Genomic DNA, 19,677 nt, shown 5'->3' with positions numbered 1-19,677 from the left:
GTATATGTATAAGGATCGGCATTACCTATTCAGAGCGAGAGAGCGTGTGCAGACTACCTCTATCTAATGTAATTTTTTTATTTATTTTTTGCCCTTTCTCTTTCTCTATTAGCTTGGTTGGCCTAGAGAGTGGAGTCAACTCCGGAGAATTAACTGCCTAGTAGTCACAGACAAGACAATAACAAACGAGTGACATGCAATGTCGCAGGTACGGTACAGATGAGCTAAATTGGGTCGTTAGTATGGATTACAAGAGGCGGATACAGGTTCAGGTACAATGTTGATGGGCTGTTGGTTCAGACTCGTTGGATGAAAATCAAACCACGTATGTACTACATACAGGTACAAGGTATGCGCGCGAGACAAGGGTACTAGGCAATAAGAGAATGCTACCTTTTACTTGAGGAGGTGTTATTGCCGAAAGCCTATTTGTTTTCTTTTTTTTTTTTTTTTGTTTTTTTTTTTTTCAATCTGTATGTAGGTATCGTATCGTACGCGCTACTGTTAGGTGAAGTTAGTCTCGCATTCGGTGTGAGAACTCATAGGTTTAGGTACAAAAGCAGAAGACGATAGAAGATCGATCAAGCCCCAGGTTTCATTGCTACGTCACTCAACAGGTGACAGGTGCAGATGTGGGAGGGGAGGATCGATAGCCTTTTGGGTTTTGCTGGTTTGAGAAAGATAGCCTACTGCATGCAATATTAGCTGGGCGCAGAGGGTGTAGTGCATCAACAACACAACGGCATCACCAAGACAAAAGATCCCACCACCGCTTCAGCTGCCCAACCTGTTTTTTACTTGTTTTCGTTTCTTTTCGTTTCTTCTTTCCTCTTCTCACATAATATACACGTACATATAAGCATGGTATTATGTACTTTCCCTGCCAGGCAAATTCCACCCCCTCACCTCCATGTCACCGAATACCCAGTCGATGGATCCACCGAGAGCGGACAATTTCTGCAAGCCTCCATCTCCCCGTGTTGCACAACATATCCGTATGCGTGTGCATGTGGCGCGGGCAACCATCAGAAGCCGAAGTGACGAGAACGCGAATTCCATTGAATTATATGTTTTGTCTAGATCCATTCCATTGTTCTCGCCTGTTTCCCTCTCTTTCGGCCTCGGCCTCGGCCTCGCGCTTAAAAAACAAGACTCGTCTCTGATTCACTGCTTAAGCGAGAATTAAATACTTGGAGTGAGCTTCGACCAACAGATAGACAGACATGCAACATTCTTTCTACCCTTCTTGGTCAACATGTAGACTTGGCAGTGAGTGGGTGATACGTACACGCATGCGTGCATGTCAACAAAAAAGAAAAGAAACGAGACACGGTAAGGACAGCAACAACGATGCAAGTCAGAACAGGGTACATGCAGAAAAGGTACAGAGAGAACTGTCCGTCAGTCAGCGCCAAGAAATGTTGCCCGACCCTGGATTTGAGGCTCATGCAGGCGCCTACACCGGTCAAGGACTGGTCACATCCCTGTCTCGCTCGTGGGGAGGGCTCCACTCATGAGGCCTTCCTCGGACGCCGGTCGAGAGATAGGAAATGCTACCAGCCACAGACCCCCCAGTGCAGCACATTACTGTTGCATTATGGGATCGAAAGGAGGGTAGAGACATGGCTGGGGCCAGGGTCGTGTGACAGACAAGCCGGTTAGGCGATTCTGATATGTGACAGAACAGAGTAAGACGGGCAGTGAGAGGGGCAACAGACAGAGTAAGTGAGAAAACGACATGATATGATGCATGATTCAAACAAAAGTTGACCATGGTTTGAAATGTAGATATGATAGACCGCGTCTATCAGTTGGCTATTTCTTCAGCCTGCGCCATTTTTATTTGTCTCTCCTCCTGGATGCATTTATGCAACTTGGCAACCAACTTCATATTCTGCTCGCACTAGCCAACACTATGCTCTCCAGATAGCATCGGCCATCTTTGCGACCATGCCCATCTCAGCCGTGTCGTGCACCCTCACTACGTCCGCACCGCCCTGCACCGCCGCTGCAACTGTCGCCGCCGTTCCCCATGTCCGCTGCGCCGGCTCCGTGACCCCCGTGATCTTCCCGACAAAGGCCTTGCGACTCGAACCCACCAGCCACGGAAGACCTTCCAGCCCGGGCCAGTATCGCAGCTCCTCTAGTCTTCGCAATATCTCAATGTTCTGCTCTCCCGTCTTGGCGAAGCCGATACCCGGATCCAGAATCATCCGCCACCGTCGGATACCCGCTTCCTCGGCCGCTGCAACGCGGGAGAGAAGTTCGGATGCTAGGGTAGGGATCAGACCTTCAGGATACGAGGTTAATTTTGTCATGGTCTGTGGTGTGCCGCGCATATGCATCAGACAAATCGTCTTTTGAAGGCGGGCAACGGTAGAGAGCATGTCTGGGTCGAGCATTCCGGCGGATACGTCGTTGATAATATCAGCGCCGCTGGCGATGGCTTGCTCCGCGACGGACGCACGATATGTGTCGATGCTGATAGCCACCTCACGAGCTTCTGGGATCGAGCGGATGAGCTCAATGGCGGGCACAACACGAGCTGCTTCTTCCTCAGCCGAAACCTCTGGCCGGCCAGGAGCAGTAGACTGGCCGCCAACATCGATAATAGAAGTTCCGTTCTTGACCATATCCACGATGGTCTGTGCGAGGTTATCCCGGTCATGACGGCCCCCGTCTGAAAACGAGTCGGGAGTCAAGTTGAGAATGCCCATGACATGAGTTTTCCTTTTACTAGCTAGAGGCGTCAAAGAACCTGCCTTTGCAGAAAGCGGCGTCATGGAAGAGAGTGGCTCGCCCAGAGGCAACTCATTCAGATTATCCTGGATGAGCTTCCACGGTTTTCTCGGATCCAATGATTTGGCTGGGATAAGTCTGAAATTCTTGGTTAGAATACCTTGTCCACGTTAATCAGTCATCGTAACACATACTCGGCTAGGGGTCTTAGAACGAATTCTCGCTCCAGTATCCCGATATGGGGAACTTTGAGACGTTCGTGGTCGACTGTCTCGTCACCATAGAGAAGAATGTCCAGGTCGATGTTACGCGGGCCCTTATCAATGACCTTTTTACGTCCCATATCGTTCTCAATGGCTTGAAGTTGATCCAGCAGAGCTATTGGCTCCAGTTCTGTCTCAACCTACAAGATCGGTCAGCAACCAAGGCGTTGAGTACTCTTTGATATACATACCTCACACGCGCCGTTGACGAAGCGGTCCTGGTCGGTAACATACATAGGTTCTGTCTCCCAAAGGCTACTAGTCCTTTTGACTTTGATTCCGCGACGATCCATCTCGTTGCATGCACGTTCAATCTCGGCAACACGATCTCCCATGTTGCTCCCCAACGCAATATACGCAGTCCTCTTGCGCGGACCATTACTCCCACAACCACCACCATTAGCGCACGCACAACCACAAGCGTTATTTCTTAGTCCAGGCACGGTGTTTCGCGCAAGTGAATGCGGGCGAGCTGCTGCGATAAGAGATGGCTTTCGAGGCCGCGTTGACGTCAATGAGTATCGCGGCGAAGTGGTGAAAGCCCGCGACAAGCTAGGAGAAGCATTGCAGGGTGCACTTCTGAGGCCTTGAGCAAGCGCCCGGGATGAAAGAAAGGATTGTCTCATGGTGATGTTTCGCTGCTGCTACATTTCAGCCCTGGATCTAGCGTTGAGTGAGTTCGGAAATGTTCGAGTCGCAGTGAAAATTTGCGTTATCGACACATTGGGTGTGTATGTAGCAGAACTAACGGTCTTGCTTGGAAGCGAAAGCTTGAGGGAAGTATCGGCCGAGTCTTGCACATGTCAACTATGATGATGATTATCTCAGAGGACTGTGACTAATCTTTCATAGGGTTTTTGATCGGGAGGTAGTCGAAGGTTCCCGCTGACTGCTTAGCCTAGACGTGTTTCTTCCATTTGCATGTGGTCAAGAGTCTTGTCACGGGACTTTTTAGTCTTGCTGACTACACCATTTTCTTACCGAGCACATGTCAGAACATGTTCGACCAAAAAAGTAATCAATTGTTCGAATTCCATTAAGCGATGGGATTTGAATAACAAGACACGATTCTCAGTTTCTTCAGACCAAGAGCCAGGCTTCTTTTATTGATTGGACTAACGGTTTAACCAGCTGGAGACTCATAAGTATTAGCAAGCATGCATCTTTTTTTGTCCCGAGGCACCTTCCCCGGATTCAACAAGACGCTATTCCCAATGTAGGACAGCTCTGTTTTCCCCCTCTCCACAATGAGGACTCTCGTCTCAGGAAGGAAGGACAGACTCCAGACCTCGGCATCGTTGCGACAAACATTGTTCCTGCAGAATCCCCTCTCAGCTGATCCCTTTTTATACCCCGGATTCTCTTTTCAAGCGCATGTTTCTCGTTCTTCATCAATCAATACTGCTTCCATCTCTTCGCGCTGCCAGATCCAATCAGTCGCGACACGATAGCTTCATACAAACATACGATAAACAGACAGACACCATGGCCTCACCACGTACGTCATCACCATGACCATCACGCTCTCCATCAATCGCTAACATGTGCCCCTTACAGAGAAGCTCCGAACTCCCATCACCGATCTTTTCAAGATCAAGCATCCCGTCCTCCTTGCGGGCATGAACGTTGCCGCTGGTCCCAAGCTTGCCGCCGCTGTCTCCAACGCTGGTGGTCTTGGTGTTATTGGTGGTGTCGGCTATACCCCTGACATGTTGCGCGAGCAAATCGCCGAGCTCAAGAGCTTCCTTGACGACAAGAACGCTCCCTTCGGTGTCGACCTGCTTCTTCCCCAGGTTGGCGGTAGCGCTCGCAAGACCAAGTACGTCACATGTCTTCCTCCCCCTGGTCGCAATCGCAATCGCATACACACCTCATCAATAATCAGGCGCTAATGTAAGGTAAACAGCTACGATTACACCAAGGGTAAGCTCAACGAGCTGGTCGATATCATTATCGAGGAGGGCGCCAAGCTCTTTGTCTCTGCCGTCGGTGTGCCTCCCAAGGCTGTTGTCGACAAGCTCCATGCCAATGGCATCGTCTACATGAACATGATCGGCCACGTCAAGCACGTCCAGAAGTGCCTTGACCTCGGCGTCGACATCATCTGCGCCCAGGGTGGCGAGGGTGGTGGCCACACCGGTGATATTCCCACGACTGTCCTCATCCCCGCTGTTGTGGACATCTGCAAGAAGCACAAGTCCCCTCTCACCGGTGGTCCTGTCCAGGTTATTGCTGCTGGTGGTATCCACAACGGCCAGCTCCTTGCTGCCTCCCTCATGATGGGTGCTGGTGCCGTCTGGGTCGGAACCCGCTTCATTCTCACTGACGAGGCCGGTGCTCCCAAGGCTCACAAGGAGGCTGTTCGCACATCTGGTCACGACGACAACATTCGCACCATCATCTGGACAGGCCGTCCCATGCGTGTCCGTAACAACGACTACATTAATGACTGGGAGACCAACCGCCAGGCAGAAATTAAGGAGCTCGTCTCCAAGGGTGTCATTCCCTACGAGGCCGATCTTGACAAGCTCGCTGAAAGCACCAGCGAGAGCGAAAACGACGACGACGAGGACATCCTTGACAAGTACCGACCTTACCTCATGGGTAAGTGTGCTGCTGTTGTCAACGAGCAGAAGCCTGCCAAGGCTGTCGTTGATGAGTTTGTGGACGATGCCGTTGCTTGGTTGCAAAGAGGCAACAAGATGATTGCCAAGCTGTAAAGCAGCCATGCCATTTACATATGAGATACCTTGTTATTTAGTCATTATTTTGTGATCTACACGTAGATTAGAAGCCTTGCTTGGTTAAGTTGAACTTTACACATCAAACTCATTGTTGCAACACATGCGCTTTCACTCTCATTATGCTAGTTTTTCTTTGGTTAGGGGCGGCGTCTTGGTTAGTAGAAATTTGGATCCCCCAGCTACCTAATCTTGATACCCTTGGCAAAGTGCAGGGGTGGATATACGAGGTATCCTTCAAGAAGTAAGCCGTCCTATGCTGATACCTCCTGCAAACACCTCGATATACAGGAACATCCGATCAATAGACAAGCCCTTGCCTGCTGAGGCTACATATTCAAAGCATGATATCCAATCTTAACATGGCAGAGTTTCTTTGCACGGCATGCTCTCGATTTGCGAATGATTTTGGCAAGGTTGGACAAGAAGGCTGGAGTCCTATTCTCAACGTTGCACCCGATTTCCACTCGTTGGCAAAACTAGCCCGGGGGGGTTGTTCGCTTTGCCAAATTGTCTACCAATCTTGCTGTTATGCTGAAACCGTCTCTTATGAGAGGGATACACTGCCCATTCGAGTCCGAGCATGGATGGAACCTGATAGCTACAGTGAGTTTGCCGATGAGGAGGATGATGGACTCCCATTTCGCGACGAATACCCAAGGCGGTTGTTTCTTATAGTAACAATCGGCGAGGAAGGACAAAGCCGTTCGCATTTTCTCCCTCTGGTAATGGACAAGGGCGCGGAAAAGGCAACAACTTTGTCGGAATCACACACGGATGAGCCCATTATCAATCTCTGCTCAAGCGGAGGTGTTGATGATGCAGTCGCCTTGGCTAAACACTGGATACTTGAATGTGACAATTCTCATACCGCATGCAACGATCATCCACGTACCAAACAGCAGCCAAAGGTGGTACCCACGCGACTTATAGACGTTGGGTCAACTCACGGAGGAAGGCCACCACGGGTCTATATTCAAAACTTCCTCGACCATGAGGATGTGGTCGCGGATGTTGAATATGCTGCTTTGAGTTATGCATGGGGTTCTGATCCCACATTTGCGACAACTACAGCATCCAACGTTGGCGAGATGACAGAGTGCCTACCATGGGACAAGCTCGCAAAGACTATTCAGGAAGCTATCATATTCACGCGGAAGCTGGGAATTAAATACCTATGGGTCGATGCTTTGTGTATACTGCAAAACGAAGGTCCGGATGATTCATTTCACAAGGCAGATTGGTCTTACGAGGCTGGCAGATTCGGCCAATACTACGAGAACGCCAAGTTGACCATTGCAGCAACGGGGGCCATCTCTTCTGATAAAGGGCTATTCCTCCCACGACCTGCCTTGCAAGTCAACCCGAAGCCAGTTACCTTTCCACAAGAGACGTTTTGGGGCGGAATCAGAGAGACCACCGCCCAGCCGATATCTCCAGCGTGGGAATACGAAATAGACAACTCCCCTCTTCTTTCAAGAGGATGGGCATTTCAGGAGAGAGTCCTTTCTAAGAGGGTCTTGCATTTTGGGATGAACTGTATTTTGTGGGAATGCCACGAGGGTCGGGCGATCGAGACTGCACCACATCGCTTAGGGCCTGTGACTTCCGAGGAAATAGGCTACGACTTTGTCCATACGTTTAAACACATGCAAGATCTGAAATGGGAGGATTTTGTGAAGTCATGGTATAGATTTGCCAGCAGATCCTCAATGGACAAATTCACCTTCGCCTCAGACCGACTACCGGCCTTGTCAGGAATTGCTGCAAGAATTCAGCATCGCTTCCCGCAGAAGTATATCGCAGGTTTATGGGAGTTCAATATAACTCAAGGGCTGGCTTGGGGAGTTCATGAATCACCCGATCACAAATCTCCAAGTTTAGCTGATCTGTCTATGGGCATAGAAGGGGAAGCCATACCCTCAGAGCTCAACATGCCTTCATGGAGTTGGGCGTCTAGCGATAAGCCGATACATTTCTTCTTCTGGTTCGATGAGTGGACTTCGATGATTACAATCAAGAGCTGGGCGGTAGAAACCAAGGGTGCAGAAACTTCTGGGCAAGTTCTCCATGGGACGCTACGTCTAAAAGGCCTGTTCCAGGTGATGAAATTGGTCGATCTCACTCCGCCATTCAGCAGGGTACAATTCGATCGATACGGGTTCGCATATGAGGAAGATCTTGCAAAGCACTTAAGCGATAGGCTCTATCCCTGCATCCTTCTTGGGACAGAAAGTAGGTTCTTTAGGAGTCACCGTGCAGTAAGTCTTTTAGCAGGCGCACTCATACTTCAACCAACTGGTCGGAGTGTTGATTCGGTAGAAGAGTACAGACGTATTGGATTTTTCAGGGCCCCTTACGAGGAACACTGGTCTGAAGTTACTGAAACCAGGACTATTGATCTTGTATAATAAGTAGTTCAACGACTTAACATTTGATCGTTTTCTTCTATATGTAGCGTCAGTAATGGGACCTCAGACAAGCTTTGTGTACGAGCAAAGTGAAATCTCACCATGTATGAGGCTCATCCTTCTCACACTTGTCTCATTTCTTCCTCTCCTTCATTCTACAATATGATAAATTGAGAAGTACACTCATAAATACCCATTTTGCTCACAACGGGTCGTGTAAATGATAAGCCCATCATAATGAAGCTATCCTATCTACAGGGTAGCGTCGTGTAGAGAGGCCCTGGACGGTTTTCGTTGGATTGGGAACTGAGGTAATGAGAAGTCAACTTGCTAGTGTTAATATCGCTGCTAAGTTCATTCTGTTCTTTGTTTTTATAAGCTGCGAACTGTCAATAGCTCGAATACAGTATCCAACCTCATGTCGCACTCGTTCAAGCGACGTTTGGGAGAGATTCAGGGTAAGGTTTATGAATTCGGCACAAGACCGTTCCACCTCTGTGTGATATATAATGAGTAGACAAGGGATTATCTTTTATATCGTAAACTAAGAAAACATCAAATCTATTTCATACTAGAGTAACCAAAGCAGTCAACTATAACTTTGACATCGCATATACGCCAGCTCCAAAAGCATCCCGACTCAGATTCATGCAAAACGCACAGTTTCAATGCGCCGCGCCATGTTTGTACTCGATAACTAGTGGTAATCGAGGCAGCGCATGCATATTCTGGTTCACCGCAACTGCTGCTTTTTCTCCGACAGGACCTTGTTCAAACTTCAAAGCTCCATCATGCTCCCATATATTCATCTCACCCAATGACAGCACCTCTTAGTTTCCAAGGTATGAACGGATGGCTCCCTGGAGTCGAGTTGAAACCTCGCCAGCCATTTGTGTGAGGTTCTCAAGATCATCGCCAGCTGTGATACCAAACTTGCGCACAAAGTCCTTGGCCGCAGACTCGAGGTCGCCGTACTCCTCCTCGGGCTCGTCCTCTGGTCGTCCGAAGTAGGCGTTTGAAGAAATGGCAGTTGCGCCCTCGAAACCTTGGAGTCGGGTCTTGGCCTCGGACTGTTGGCTGGGGTCGAAAGCACCCTTGCCGAAGAACTCATCGGAAGAGATACCCTTCTGGGTGCCAAACTTTTCACGAGCGTATCGCTCAGAGTCATCTATTGTTTGGTTAGTACTGTGTCATAAAGCGTTACTCAATTGCTTAACTCACCAACGTCTTGAGCCCTGACGGGGCCAACGGAACCAAAACCTCCAGCATTCCTCTTCGGGGCAGAAGAAGCGGCGGCCTTGGGACCACCAACTTGTCCGAAACCCAGACGGTTCATACCCATACCCAGTCGCTCAACCTCGGCATCTGACTTCTGTCGTGTATGCGATGAGGCGCTTCCACGGCTGGGTGCAACAGGAGTGGGGGAGATAATGGCAGCAGCTGATCCGGAGTTCTTGGTGGCAGGGTCCTCCTCAGCATCGGGATCATAGCCAAGCTTGGCAATGCGATCCGCCTCCTCCTTGGCCTTCCTCTCAGCCTCGTCAAAGTCAATGATGTCTGCAGTGACCTTCTTTGCGCCGAGCTTGGTGGTCTTCTTGGCACCGAGGACGTTGGCCTTTCGGGGGCCAGTGGAAGCGGGCGTCTTGCGGAGAGCGGCAGATGTAGTGATTCGGCTTGCAGGCTTGTTCTCGCCAGTGGAGGTTCGGGAAAGAGGCGAAGCTGTACGGGCGATATCCTTGCCGTTACCAGAGTTCAAGAAGGGAGAAGGCGTGCGACCGACAACAGGGGGGGTTCCGGTGCGAGAGACAGGGGGCGTAGGTCTCTTGATGGCAGGCTTATCCCAAGAAGAGAAGAAATCGTCGTCAGGCTCGCCGGCAGGGGTAGCGGATCCATCGTCAATAGCGTCGGTGATTATAACTTCAGTGGGATAACTAGACACATGTCAGCTTTAGTAAGGGACGTTTCCTACGGCGCGGAAACATACTCCTGGGCATCGCGCGCAGCACGGCGCTTGAGCTCGTCCTTGTACTTTGTAGCGGCGTTAGATTGGTACTTGGTCTTGGGATCTTTGCTGTTCAGCGCCGCGGTGCCGCCATTCTGCTGGAAGAACTTGGTAGCAGACTCATTGCCGCCAACCTTCATCACTCGGAGCTGGTCCCATTGCCACTCTGTCCCAATTCATCAGTTCAAGGCGATTTGGGGGGAAGGTGAAGATGGGTATTGGGGTTCACGTACGGTCGAGGTTCGTTGATCGCACAAAGGAGATGTGGACACCAAGGTTTCGGTGGTTGGAGGAGCAGTCAAGGCAGAGGTAGATGCCAAAGGGGACAGAGGTCCATGTAGGGTTCTTTTGGCCGCAGTCGAAGCAGATCTAATGGTGAGAGAGCGCAAGAGTTAATTTGTTGCCACTACCAGCGCGACTAGATGGGATCAGCGCATACCTTGTTCGCAGGCTTAGTCTTCAACTTCTCGAAGATCTTAAGCGACTGCTGCTTTGTCGCAAGGGAGCTCATCTTGACTATTGGGCCGTGATCGGGTGAAGCTAGAGAGGTGACACAAAGAGGAAAGTGATGGACGAGGTTCGATGTTGTATATATGTCCTGAAGTGTCTGCGACGTGTCAAAGACAAGAAAGAATTGGTATTGGTCAGGCTTGAAAAAGGGAACAATAGTCGGGGATCCTCAGACTAAGACTCAGGATCAGAATTAAGGAGAACTGTTGTTCAAGGGCAGTTGTCGATAAGGTGGCATATCGATAAACGCTAATCCATATTTGGTCACCCCACCTCGAATTCTGCCCCCAGGCGGTGGAGCCGCAACTGCCCATCCAGCTTGAGCTTTGAGAGCTTCCTCATGATGAGCTTCCTACCTTATCCTGTCAACGATTATTGTCACATTGCCATACCGGAGCACTTGTACTAGCACTAGTACAATGGACGTTGTTGAATCGCCAGGATGAATCCAACGACAAATCTCCTTGTGACCCGATCTACAGCCTTCCGAGGCGTCCCCACGACACTACGGCCATTTCTCGCTTCGCGATACTATGCGACCCAGCAAGGTTTAGGAGCTACGCCACGGGGACCTAAACGACGAGCAGTGACGCCTTTCAATGATAATGGACATGTACCATGGAAGCAACTTTCAGTGGCGGAAAAGGCTGCGCGAGCGACGCAACAGAGCTTCAACTTTGGCATGATCCTGGTTGGTCTCATGCTCACTGTAAGCAGCGGCGTATCGCAATTGTGAGGAATGGGCGCCTAACAATTCATAGGGTGGTGTGGGATACTTTCTCTGGACCGACGTCTTCTCTCCCGATAGCAAGATTTCCAACTTCAACCGAGCAGTCGACAAGATCAGAAGCGATCCTCGTATCATCGATGTCATGGGTGATTCCAAAAAGATTGCAGCGCATGGAGACGAGACATTCAATAAATGGAGGAGGGCACGTCCTGTTGCGTATGTGCAGGTAATAGTCTAGCATTATTTCTCGTGCTAACTTTCTTAGTTCCTCAGAAACAACGGACGCGCGCGGAGACCAACATATAATGATGCATTTCTATGTATGTCAGTCGATGGCTCGAAACATACTCGTGACTAACAATCCTAGGTTGAGGGACCCAAGAATAACGGTGTTGCTCGACTTCACATGATCAAGTACCGCGGACACAGCGACTTCGAATACAAGTATCTCTTTGTTGACGTCAAGGATCATGAAAGGATCTATCTTGAACACGAAGACTCATCATCCAAGAACGGCAAGAAATTCAGTCTATTCGGAGTGAAATGGTAAAGGCCATCGAAGCCTTGCAAAAAACCTAGCTCCTCTCATCGCCAATCAACTATACATTGCTTTGATTTGTATAGTCGAAAGGTTCTATTGTATTATATCCTGGCAGTCAGTTTCGGGCTGAAGGCCACATGTATTTGTAAAATTGTTTCAATCTCGAGTGTCGATTACACTCTGAGCTGGGGTAACTGATGGGGAAATCGTGTATAGTTTACTCACTTGTCTCTTTGTCGCTGGCTTCTTACATAGCAAATCCTCAGTGAGGCTAAGACGGAACGAAAAGTTATGACTTTATATCAACATACAGATCACCACACTGTATTTTATGTGCCGCAAGATCCCTTCGCGATGCGTCATTCGCTAATTGAGTTTATGACTATAGTCTTTCATATTGTAATTCGCATGCAGTGAGGCTATTATTTACTGTTCGCTTCACACCCTTAACAGGGTTCGCTGAGAGTGCTTCGAGGTATCAAGAGGCTCAACTACGTTTAACATCAGTGGCGATTGGGCAGAATTTTGTAGGTAGTCGAGAATTTATTTGTATATTTCATTCTCTTTGTTCGAAACACCGTATCAAGCATTGAGTTCAGGTTCCCAAATGTTGCGAACAGTGAATGACTGCCTTTGTGTGGGAGACAAACAATTGGTTTGCTCACTTTCAATAAAGTCTCATTATTCTCAATGGTGAATCATCAAAACATTTCCCAGCACTTAAGTCCTAGCCCGATATGCTATGGTCAGACCCTGAATCGTATATACACACATTCTATTGTATTTCACTCCTTAGTCTCTTATTCGGCAACCTTCGACTTAGGCTCCAACATGATCGTTCCACTCTAGTGGTCTAAAAGGCTTATGCGATGAATTTTATGGTACCCCTGAACGGGAACTTGTATGAGTTGGATGAGTTGTGTTGACTAAGAATGACGGGTCGCAGTGCTTCTCGATTCTTGATGCTCAGGCGTCTTACAACTCACACATATGGCGAGTTGGAGAGTTTTGTATTAATTGGTATAGCTCATAAACCAGCTTTCTCAATCTATACTCTCGATAAATGCCTGTATACCAGATCAATTGAATCAACCGAGACACAAACTCTATAAACTCAGAGGCCCGATACTTACCGTGAATCAGCATTGCATGTCCCGGACGATATAAATGTAAGTCTCAAACACTTTTCATATAAAGCTCTCTGATGAGCTCACCCCAACCATTAGTTGTTGTCTTAGCTGGATGAAGGCGTAGCCATCCTGAGTTACTTTGGCTTGAATCCTACCCAGCATGCAAACATGTCTTTCATCTCATCAATCATCGTATGAACTCAATAATCCTTTAACACAACTTCATCCCTCTCTTCTTTTGAGTCGGCAGTGGAAGAATGCAATGCCCGGCGGCCTGATTCCATCTAGCTAATATGAAATGTGACAACAGCAACTCTCATTTACCATGGATATATGATAACGGTATATGTTCAAATGAGTGGGAACATTGCACATCCTGCGTCGAAGTTTATTCGGGCCTCATTTTGATCGGATCGTCAAGTCCAAGCACATTCATTATGTAAAATGGTCAAGCCCTGTGGATTGAGTATGCGCAGTGACCAGTTCTTTACACATATATCTCACACGTGAGGTCCAGAACATGCGGATGATAGTCTTACTCCTGTTATAATGTCACTGCTTAATTGTGGGAAGGTAGTCACATATATTTGTCTCGATCAAACATACGGCCATCCTTATTGTTCTCGATGTGAACCTCTCTTTCAAGTAGGGAGCATAGGGTCAGGCTCATGATCGGACATGTAGTTTCCTTCTACAAAGCAAGTCTTCTCAACACTTACATAGAGAAGCTTATCCATCAAGAGAACCAGTGGTCCCGTCGCCATTTATTGAACAATTCCCATGCAGAATCCAGTCGAAAAGAGATCACCACAACACCATATGCACGTCTGATTACATTTCACGATAGTTTTTTCATTCTTTTTTCTTCTTCATTGCAATCGCTTCAAGTCTTCAGCTTTAACACATGTATTAGGCATCCCGTCCATATCATTTCGCCTATCTTGATCCGCTTCCTGCCGTCGAGTACTTATCAGACGAGAGTCGGCTGAGGTCCAAACACTGGAGCCGCATCAAATTACTGCATGCGCAGATGTCCACGGGTTACCCTACTCGGTAAGTGTACAAGCCTCATCCAGGGTCCCTGGGTTTCCAGCCAGAAGACCCATACCAAGCTTCTTAGGGTATTCTTGACAATAGAATGACACATATGTTCCAGGTACAGCCGTGCTGCGCTGTAAGTACCGGGGTCCAGTCAGGTTGATCTCTTAAGCCGCACTTAAAATGGCTTCATTGTACGGAACTTCCTCTTGAAGAAAAGTTCATTTGATCAGTGTGGGTGCTTCCCTGATAAAATTTGAAGCCATCGTCATTATCATCCAGGGTCAGGAAGTTTCTTACATCCACACCACAGCGCATTGATCAGCAGTTTCTGGGGAACAAGGCAGGGCGTGTGTCGAAATCTGGGGACCCCAAGGCAAAGACGCTATCAAATCGTCACCGAGATCGGATCTGCGAGGCTGGTGCCTGTTTTCGCCTCACCTTGAGTTGCCGTCATGTATCTCAGTCTACGCCCAGTGTTAAGTCAAAGACACGCGTCCTAGTCGGTAAACCAAGACAGAGACAATTTTATGCCGGTAGTTGGACTTGCTATCTTCGGTCCAGCGGCTTTGGCGCTCAGCCAGAGCTCCACGCCTATCATGAGACTGACTGACGTTTTTTCTAGGCGCCATGAAAAAGAAGCTCTTGATAAACATGTGGAGTCTCACTAGCCCATTATAGACATTGGCAGACTGGTACGAACACGATTTCTTCCGAGCTCATTCCTCGGCACATCCGTCTTGCTCCGAGCAAAGATTTTTTCCCCTTTGAACCCTGAATGTTGAGCACTTTCTTGAGACCGTTGCTGAAAACGTGGGTCCTCTTAACTGGTGAATTGTCAGTGTTGAGCTAAAACTGGGCGAGGCCAAGTCAAAGGATCAATCGCTGGATGTCTATGAGCTTGGCTTCGTCAACCACAATAGGTTTCCCCCGAGGATAAGTGTTCAACTGTGCAATAGGCTACACTGGATCAGAAGCAGACAATATGTCGAGCCAAACAAAAGCATGTGATCTCGCATCCATGAGTTTTAGGGTTTCCGTATATCCGAGCGACCTCTCTGTTACGTCTTTGTTGTGATTGCTAAGATTTCACCATACCAACACTGGATGTTAGTTGATCCGAGGAAGAGGCTATCAAAATGCAACCGAATTTACTCTTTTTTGCCATGGCTGCAATTTGTTATAGCCGAGTCTTCCGTCCTATCCGCGTGTTGCTTACAGTAGCCGCATTGTCTGGTGTGTAACTTGAGCTTCGTTTCGAGACGAAAACGTGCTATAGCATGCTACCCTGCCGTTGAGGCTTGATCGATCACTGTCTGCTCTATACACGTTCCATTCATCGTTGTTGTCCCGGGTCGACAGTCAGCCCTTTGTCATTTGACGAAAGATATGGCTTATCTTGTTGGCTCAGGCCAAAGAGATCCGTCACCAGGATCTATGATGAGTCCCTCTGGCTCGCTCGGCGTTTCTGTCAAGCTTAGCATATAGCTGACCCATCTTCTAACTGTCTTTGAAAAGACACGTTAGATAACTTCTGACGCTCACTATGATCGGTCCGAAGGAGTGCTGGTTGCGAATCGAAATCGTGAGCCTTATCACGTTTCTTTGGCCCTGTCGCAAAGCTCCGCAATGCCATCGTTCACTGGGTTCACTTGAACCTAGTTAAATAACTCGTCGAAGTTATGCTTGGTTCCGCAGTCACATCGGCCAGTTGTATTTATCATGGATGGTCGTTGTATCGTTGCCTGCTATCAATTGAGCATAACATAGGTCTCTGAAGAGTATTGCCAGGTCCAACGTCCAAGCCCAGTGTTCCCATGGTAGAAAAACTAGTCTCTGTTTAATCCAGTGTTGGCCCAGGGTGAGAATGCCGGACATTGCCTATACCGTAATAGACAGTCCCGTCTGTCTGGTTATCATCCCTCACTTGCGGCACCAACGCCAACTCAGTCGGGATTGTGTTGCAATTGTTGGTTTATCTATCGGGTCGGGACGCAAGTATTTTCCAGGGTGTACATGGTAAGGGATATCTAAGAACGAGAGGGATTCATCCTGAACCATATTCTAACCTTGTTCTCCCGCATGAGAGAATACTTGATTCATGCATGCACTTCCCTGTACATTCAGGTGGTGTTCTGCATAAACATACGGATAGTTAGCAAAATCCTTTGCTAGTGATCAAATCCAGATTGGAGACTTCTGTAACGTAACGTAACAAACCTGGTATCGAGTACTCATGGATTATGACAAGGTTTATGTGATGAATTGTTCACACCCCTCAGGGCACAAAGAGACTGTGCTGGCTGCCCTGGACAAGGGTTGTGTTGTGATTTTGCAGGGAGCCTTCCCCATGCTAACCCATGCCTTTCTGACATATCGTGGGGCGTGTGCGTGGGGGAAGATATCCACTATGAGAGCTTGGCTCCGGGCTTAAGTTGGAACATCAGGAACCAGAAGCAATAACACGACAGTGTCATGCTTGTGAAAATTTTCAGGTGGTTCCTCAAAAGGATGTTGTCGTTGTCCTTGGGGTCCGCTTTGTGGCATCCTTGACTTTGGCTAAAAAAGAAAAGTGCGAGCTGACCTGAAGCTAGAATAGAAGCACCTCTTGGTCTCATCAGAACAACCTCAAAAGGCCTCATTTCCCCGAGACCCTGTTTTGTCTAGAACTTAAACGGCGTGCTGTTTGTGTCCATCGTATCCGTGGATGTTCAGAGGTTGAAAGGAAAGGATAACCGCGGCTGAGTAATAAGCAGTCCAGCAATATGACGGATTGACCTTCGCTTTGGCGCATTCCCATTGACACCAACAACGTTGTGTTTTGCCATTGTTATTGCCTCACTCCATAACAAAATGTCATGATCGGCTTTGGTCGTTGGATACCTACTCCTAGACTTGCAAACAATGCCTTGTAAATCTGAGTTTCTGGAATCGTTGCTCCTGCTGGGATCGTTATTATGAGTGTCGATCGTCTGGGGTTGACGTAAATAGCTCCACTGACGTAAGGTATAGGAAGCTCAAGGGGGTCTCTCCTTCTAGATCGATGCCAATAAATCTCAGATTCTGGGAAATTTGAGGGGACCACGAGTCAGAGCGAAAGTTAGTTGCGATAATTATGAGCGAGCTATGAAGCTGTTGGAAGCAGAGGATCGACAGTTGGAAGCTTGTTGATATGGTTTCCATTTATCGACGTCAGTCTTTGCCATTTCGATGGGACTGGTTAACGTTGATCTATCGTCTAGGAGAGTGGGAAGGAACGAAGCGGAACGAGAAACATTCCCTCTTTCCTGATAAAGTTATTTAATTATGATACGATTGTCAGGTTCACACTTTTCTCAACAGCTTGCGCGTTCCAAATGCAGGGAGGTTACAGTTTGAACGTATGTTTGAACTTGTGCTTGGCACGCAATATGCATGCCACGGCACAAAATGATAGAACAATCCCCTTTTTGACGCCCCTGGCGAGTTTCTCTATGCGCGCAGATCGCTAGGGTCAACCCACGAAACATGAGAGATGGCGATCCCGATGCCAATGAAGACGGTTGAAGGTGTCCAACCCCCACGTAATAGGAAACAGCGCGGCGTCAAGGCAATTGCAAAAAGTTCCTACATGCGCAATGATCCGGATTCCTGAATCGGAGCCGGGCATGTCGTCCGAGCTGATGGACGATGCACTGTACCTGCTGCCGGTTATATTGGTTCTTGGCATTGTCACAATTATTCTACGGCAATGTCATCATCAAGTCGTTTGGATATGATAGATCCCACGCACACTCGGGCTGAGACCAAGATCTACCGCTCCAATCAGCCCGGCCATCACAGAGCAGCCCAGCGACCGGAGTTGAAATCACGTCGTCCATCACACACGCTCTGCCATTCCACCTAATTGCCCACATGCTTCAGTCAGGTGATGGGCTGCAATGTGGGACAAGTTGAACAGAAGTTCTGCTACTATGTACCTCTATTAAGCCTTCTCAAACCGGCATGACACGTTCAATCTTTGTCAAGGCGGCCCCTGACTCGAGAGTGCAAGACAGATCTTCTGCTCTTGCCTTGTTTGTCCGTTTCCCCGGGGCCCCAGAAAGTCAAAGATAAGACATCTTGGCTGCTTGATAGCGGCCCGCAATCGCGATCCCTGAATCATCAAGGCGTGTCGTGTCGCAAGCGCCCTGAGCGATAACAGGAACGACAGTGCCGTAGAGGGCAAAGAATGATCGCCAACGCCTTGACGTCGTCGACATGAGATTATCATCGTCTATCGACCAGCCAAAAGCGCCCATGCCAACCCCAGCTTTGAGTAGGTTGCTTGACCCCGCGAATGCCACCCTCCAGAAACAAAGGTAGAGCATTTCTAGGCAGAGAAAACAAGCCTAGCTAGAGCTGCCACACACCCGCATTTAGGAGTTTGGGGGGACGGGCAGGGGGGAGCGCACACGCCACCCACCCCCGGATTTTTAGCTATGTACTCTGGCAAATCAATCATCAGACGCCAGATATGGAAATTTTGTTAAGAAATGGTGTTTCCTTTAGGTTCGCGGGCATTCTCCTACACACCATTACACGCTTGCATCCGATTTCTATCGCCGCTCTTATTCGTCCAGCGTTTTAGCGGTGAACTTGCCATACATTTCTCTACGGACTTGTGTTGCCGCAAGTCGACATTCACCTTGACCTGAGGCCGACCGCTTTAATCAAATCGGCTGTCACCTTCAGCTTGTGCTTATCGCGGCCAGGGGCTGTTGAACCACTCAGCCCACGAAACACGGCCTAATTGAGAGGCTCCTCCACTAAAACAATCCAAGTCTTGTGCGTTTTGCCTCTGAAGGTGTGGTACATGGCGCGTATCGCCAGGTGCTATGCCCCTTCACCGACCATCCCGGGCCGAGATACCTAAGTCCATCAGGCAAATGGCTCTCCTCAAACTTCACATGCTGAGCTGATTCTCTCAACAATTACACGGAGATTGCCGGTCTACAGGTTTCTCAGCAAGGAAGCCGCAGATGTGCAACTTGATCAAGTACTGTCTCGTCTTACCTGCGCCCAATGGTACCTCTTCCCCTTGGTCCGTACTGCAACGAAATCAAAATAGATGCACCCCTGAGCTTGGCCGGGCTGAGCAGAGACAGAGTCTTGGTATTTGGAGGACGCGTACTCAGCCCATTGTGTTACCTTGCAGAGACAGCTGTAGGACCACTTAACTCATTAAGGAGAACCACTAGTACGAACACTCGTATCTATTAGGGGAGAGCAGGCAATCCATTCGCTGGCAAAACCTGGAAACCCTCGCAGGCTGACGTGATGTGTTGGAAGATTTGGCTTCAAACTTGAGTCTCGAGGCGTACCAGTCAGAAGTCTCTCTCGCAGCTTGGTCGAGGTACCTGCTTTCCTTTCCTGACACAAAGGGTCATGGCTGGCTGCATTGCAAATCGTGGTCTGTTTTCTCTCTTTTTTTTTTTTTTGCTTTTCTGTGACACCACAAACACGCCCCACGGGGAGAGGATCAGAAGCCCCAGTCAAACATTGGGGTATGGTGCGCCTCCTTATCGATGGGACTGCAGCCCTCTAATTTGTG

General features: G+C 48.7%; 6 protein-coding genes across 6 annotated transcripts; 4 read left to right on the top strand and 2 right to left on the bottom strand.

The window, feature by feature from the left end:
• Positions 1 to 910: 910 nt before the first annotated feature.
• FGSG_13629 (uncharacterized protein) lies at positions 911 to 1,662 on the top strand (the record flags this gene model as incomplete). The annotated part of the gene is made up of 2 exons (XM_011329691.1): positions 911 to 995; positions 1,343 to 1,662. The coding sequence occupies 2 exons, from the start codon at positions 911 to 913 to the stop codon at positions 1,660 to 1,662; spliced, it is 405 nt and encodes a 134-aa protein (XP_011327993.1).
• Positions 1,663 to 1,833: 171 nt separating this feature from the next.
• FGSG_09710 (uncharacterized protein) lies at positions 1,834 to 4,014 on the bottom strand. The gene is made up of 3 exons (XM_011329690.1): positions 3,194 to 4,014; positions 2,934 to 3,142; positions 1,834 to 2,877 (listed from the first exon to the last, which is right to left on the bottom strand). The coding sequence occupies exons 1-3, from the start codon at positions 3,626 to 3,628 to the stop codon at positions 1,914 to 1,916; spliced, it is 1,608 nt and encodes a 535-aa protein (XP_011327992.1). The 5' UTR covers positions 3,629 to 4,014; the 3' UTR covers positions 1,834 to 1,913.
• Positions 4,015 to 4,326: 312 nt separating this feature from the next.
• Positions 4,327 to 8,353, top strand: FGSG_13630 (uncharacterized protein). The gene is made up of 3 exons (XM_011329689.1): positions 4,327 to 4,500; positions 4,560 to 4,821; positions 4,909 to 8,353. The coding sequence occupies exons 1-3, from the start codon at positions 4,488 to 4,490 to the stop codon at positions 5,720 to 5,722; spliced, it is 1,089 nt and encodes a 362-aa protein (XP_011327991.1). The 5' UTR covers positions 4,327 to 4,487; the 3' UTR covers positions 5,723 to 8,353.
• FGSG_13631 (uncharacterized protein) lies at positions 6,106 to 8,154 on the top strand (the record flags this gene model as incomplete). Its single annotated transcript, XM_011329688.1, has 1 exon — positions 6,106 to 8,154. One exon carries the CDS (start codon positions 6,106 to 6,108, stop codon positions 8,152 to 8,154), a length of 2,049 nt encoding a protein of 682 aa, XP_011327990.1.
• A 315-nt stretch (positions 8,354 to 8,668) lies between the features above and the next one.
• On the bottom strand, positions 8,669 to 10,827 carry FGSG_09712 (uncharacterized protein). Its single transcript, XM_011329687.1, has 5 exons — positions 10,596 to 10,827; positions 10,390 to 10,525; positions 10,139 to 10,322; positions 9,376 to 10,085; positions 8,669 to 9,322 (listed from the first exon to the last, which is right to left on the bottom strand). Exons 1-5 carry the CDS (start codon positions 10,665 to 10,667, stop codon positions 8,985 to 8,987), a joined length of 1,440 nt encoding a protein of 479 aa, XP_011327989.1. The 5' UTR covers positions 10,668 to 10,827; the 3' UTR covers positions 8,669 to 8,984.
• A 281-nt stretch (positions 10,828 to 11,108) lies between these two features.
• Positions 11,109 to 11,946, top strand: FGSG_09713 (uncharacterized protein; the record flags this gene model as incomplete). Its single annotated transcript, XM_011329686.1, has 4 exons — positions 11,109 to 11,375; positions 11,428 to 11,612; positions 11,662 to 11,716; positions 11,764 to 11,946. 4 exons carry the CDS (start codon positions 11,109 to 11,111, stop codon positions 11,944 to 11,946), a joined length of 690 nt encoding a protein of 229 aa, XP_011327988.1.
• Positions 11,947 to 19,677: the final 7,731 nt, after the last annotated feature.

Source organism: Fusarium graminearum, chromosome 4, assembly GCF_000240135.3.
Source record: "Fusarium graminearum PH-1 chromosome 4, whole genome shotgun sequence".
NCBI classification, from domain to species: Eukaryota; Fungi; Ascomycota; class Sordariomycetes; order Hypocreales; family Nectriaceae; genus Fusarium; species Fusarium graminearum.
The sequence above is the reverse complement of the archived record's forward strand: the minus strand, read 5'-3'. Positions and strand labels throughout refer to the sequence as shown.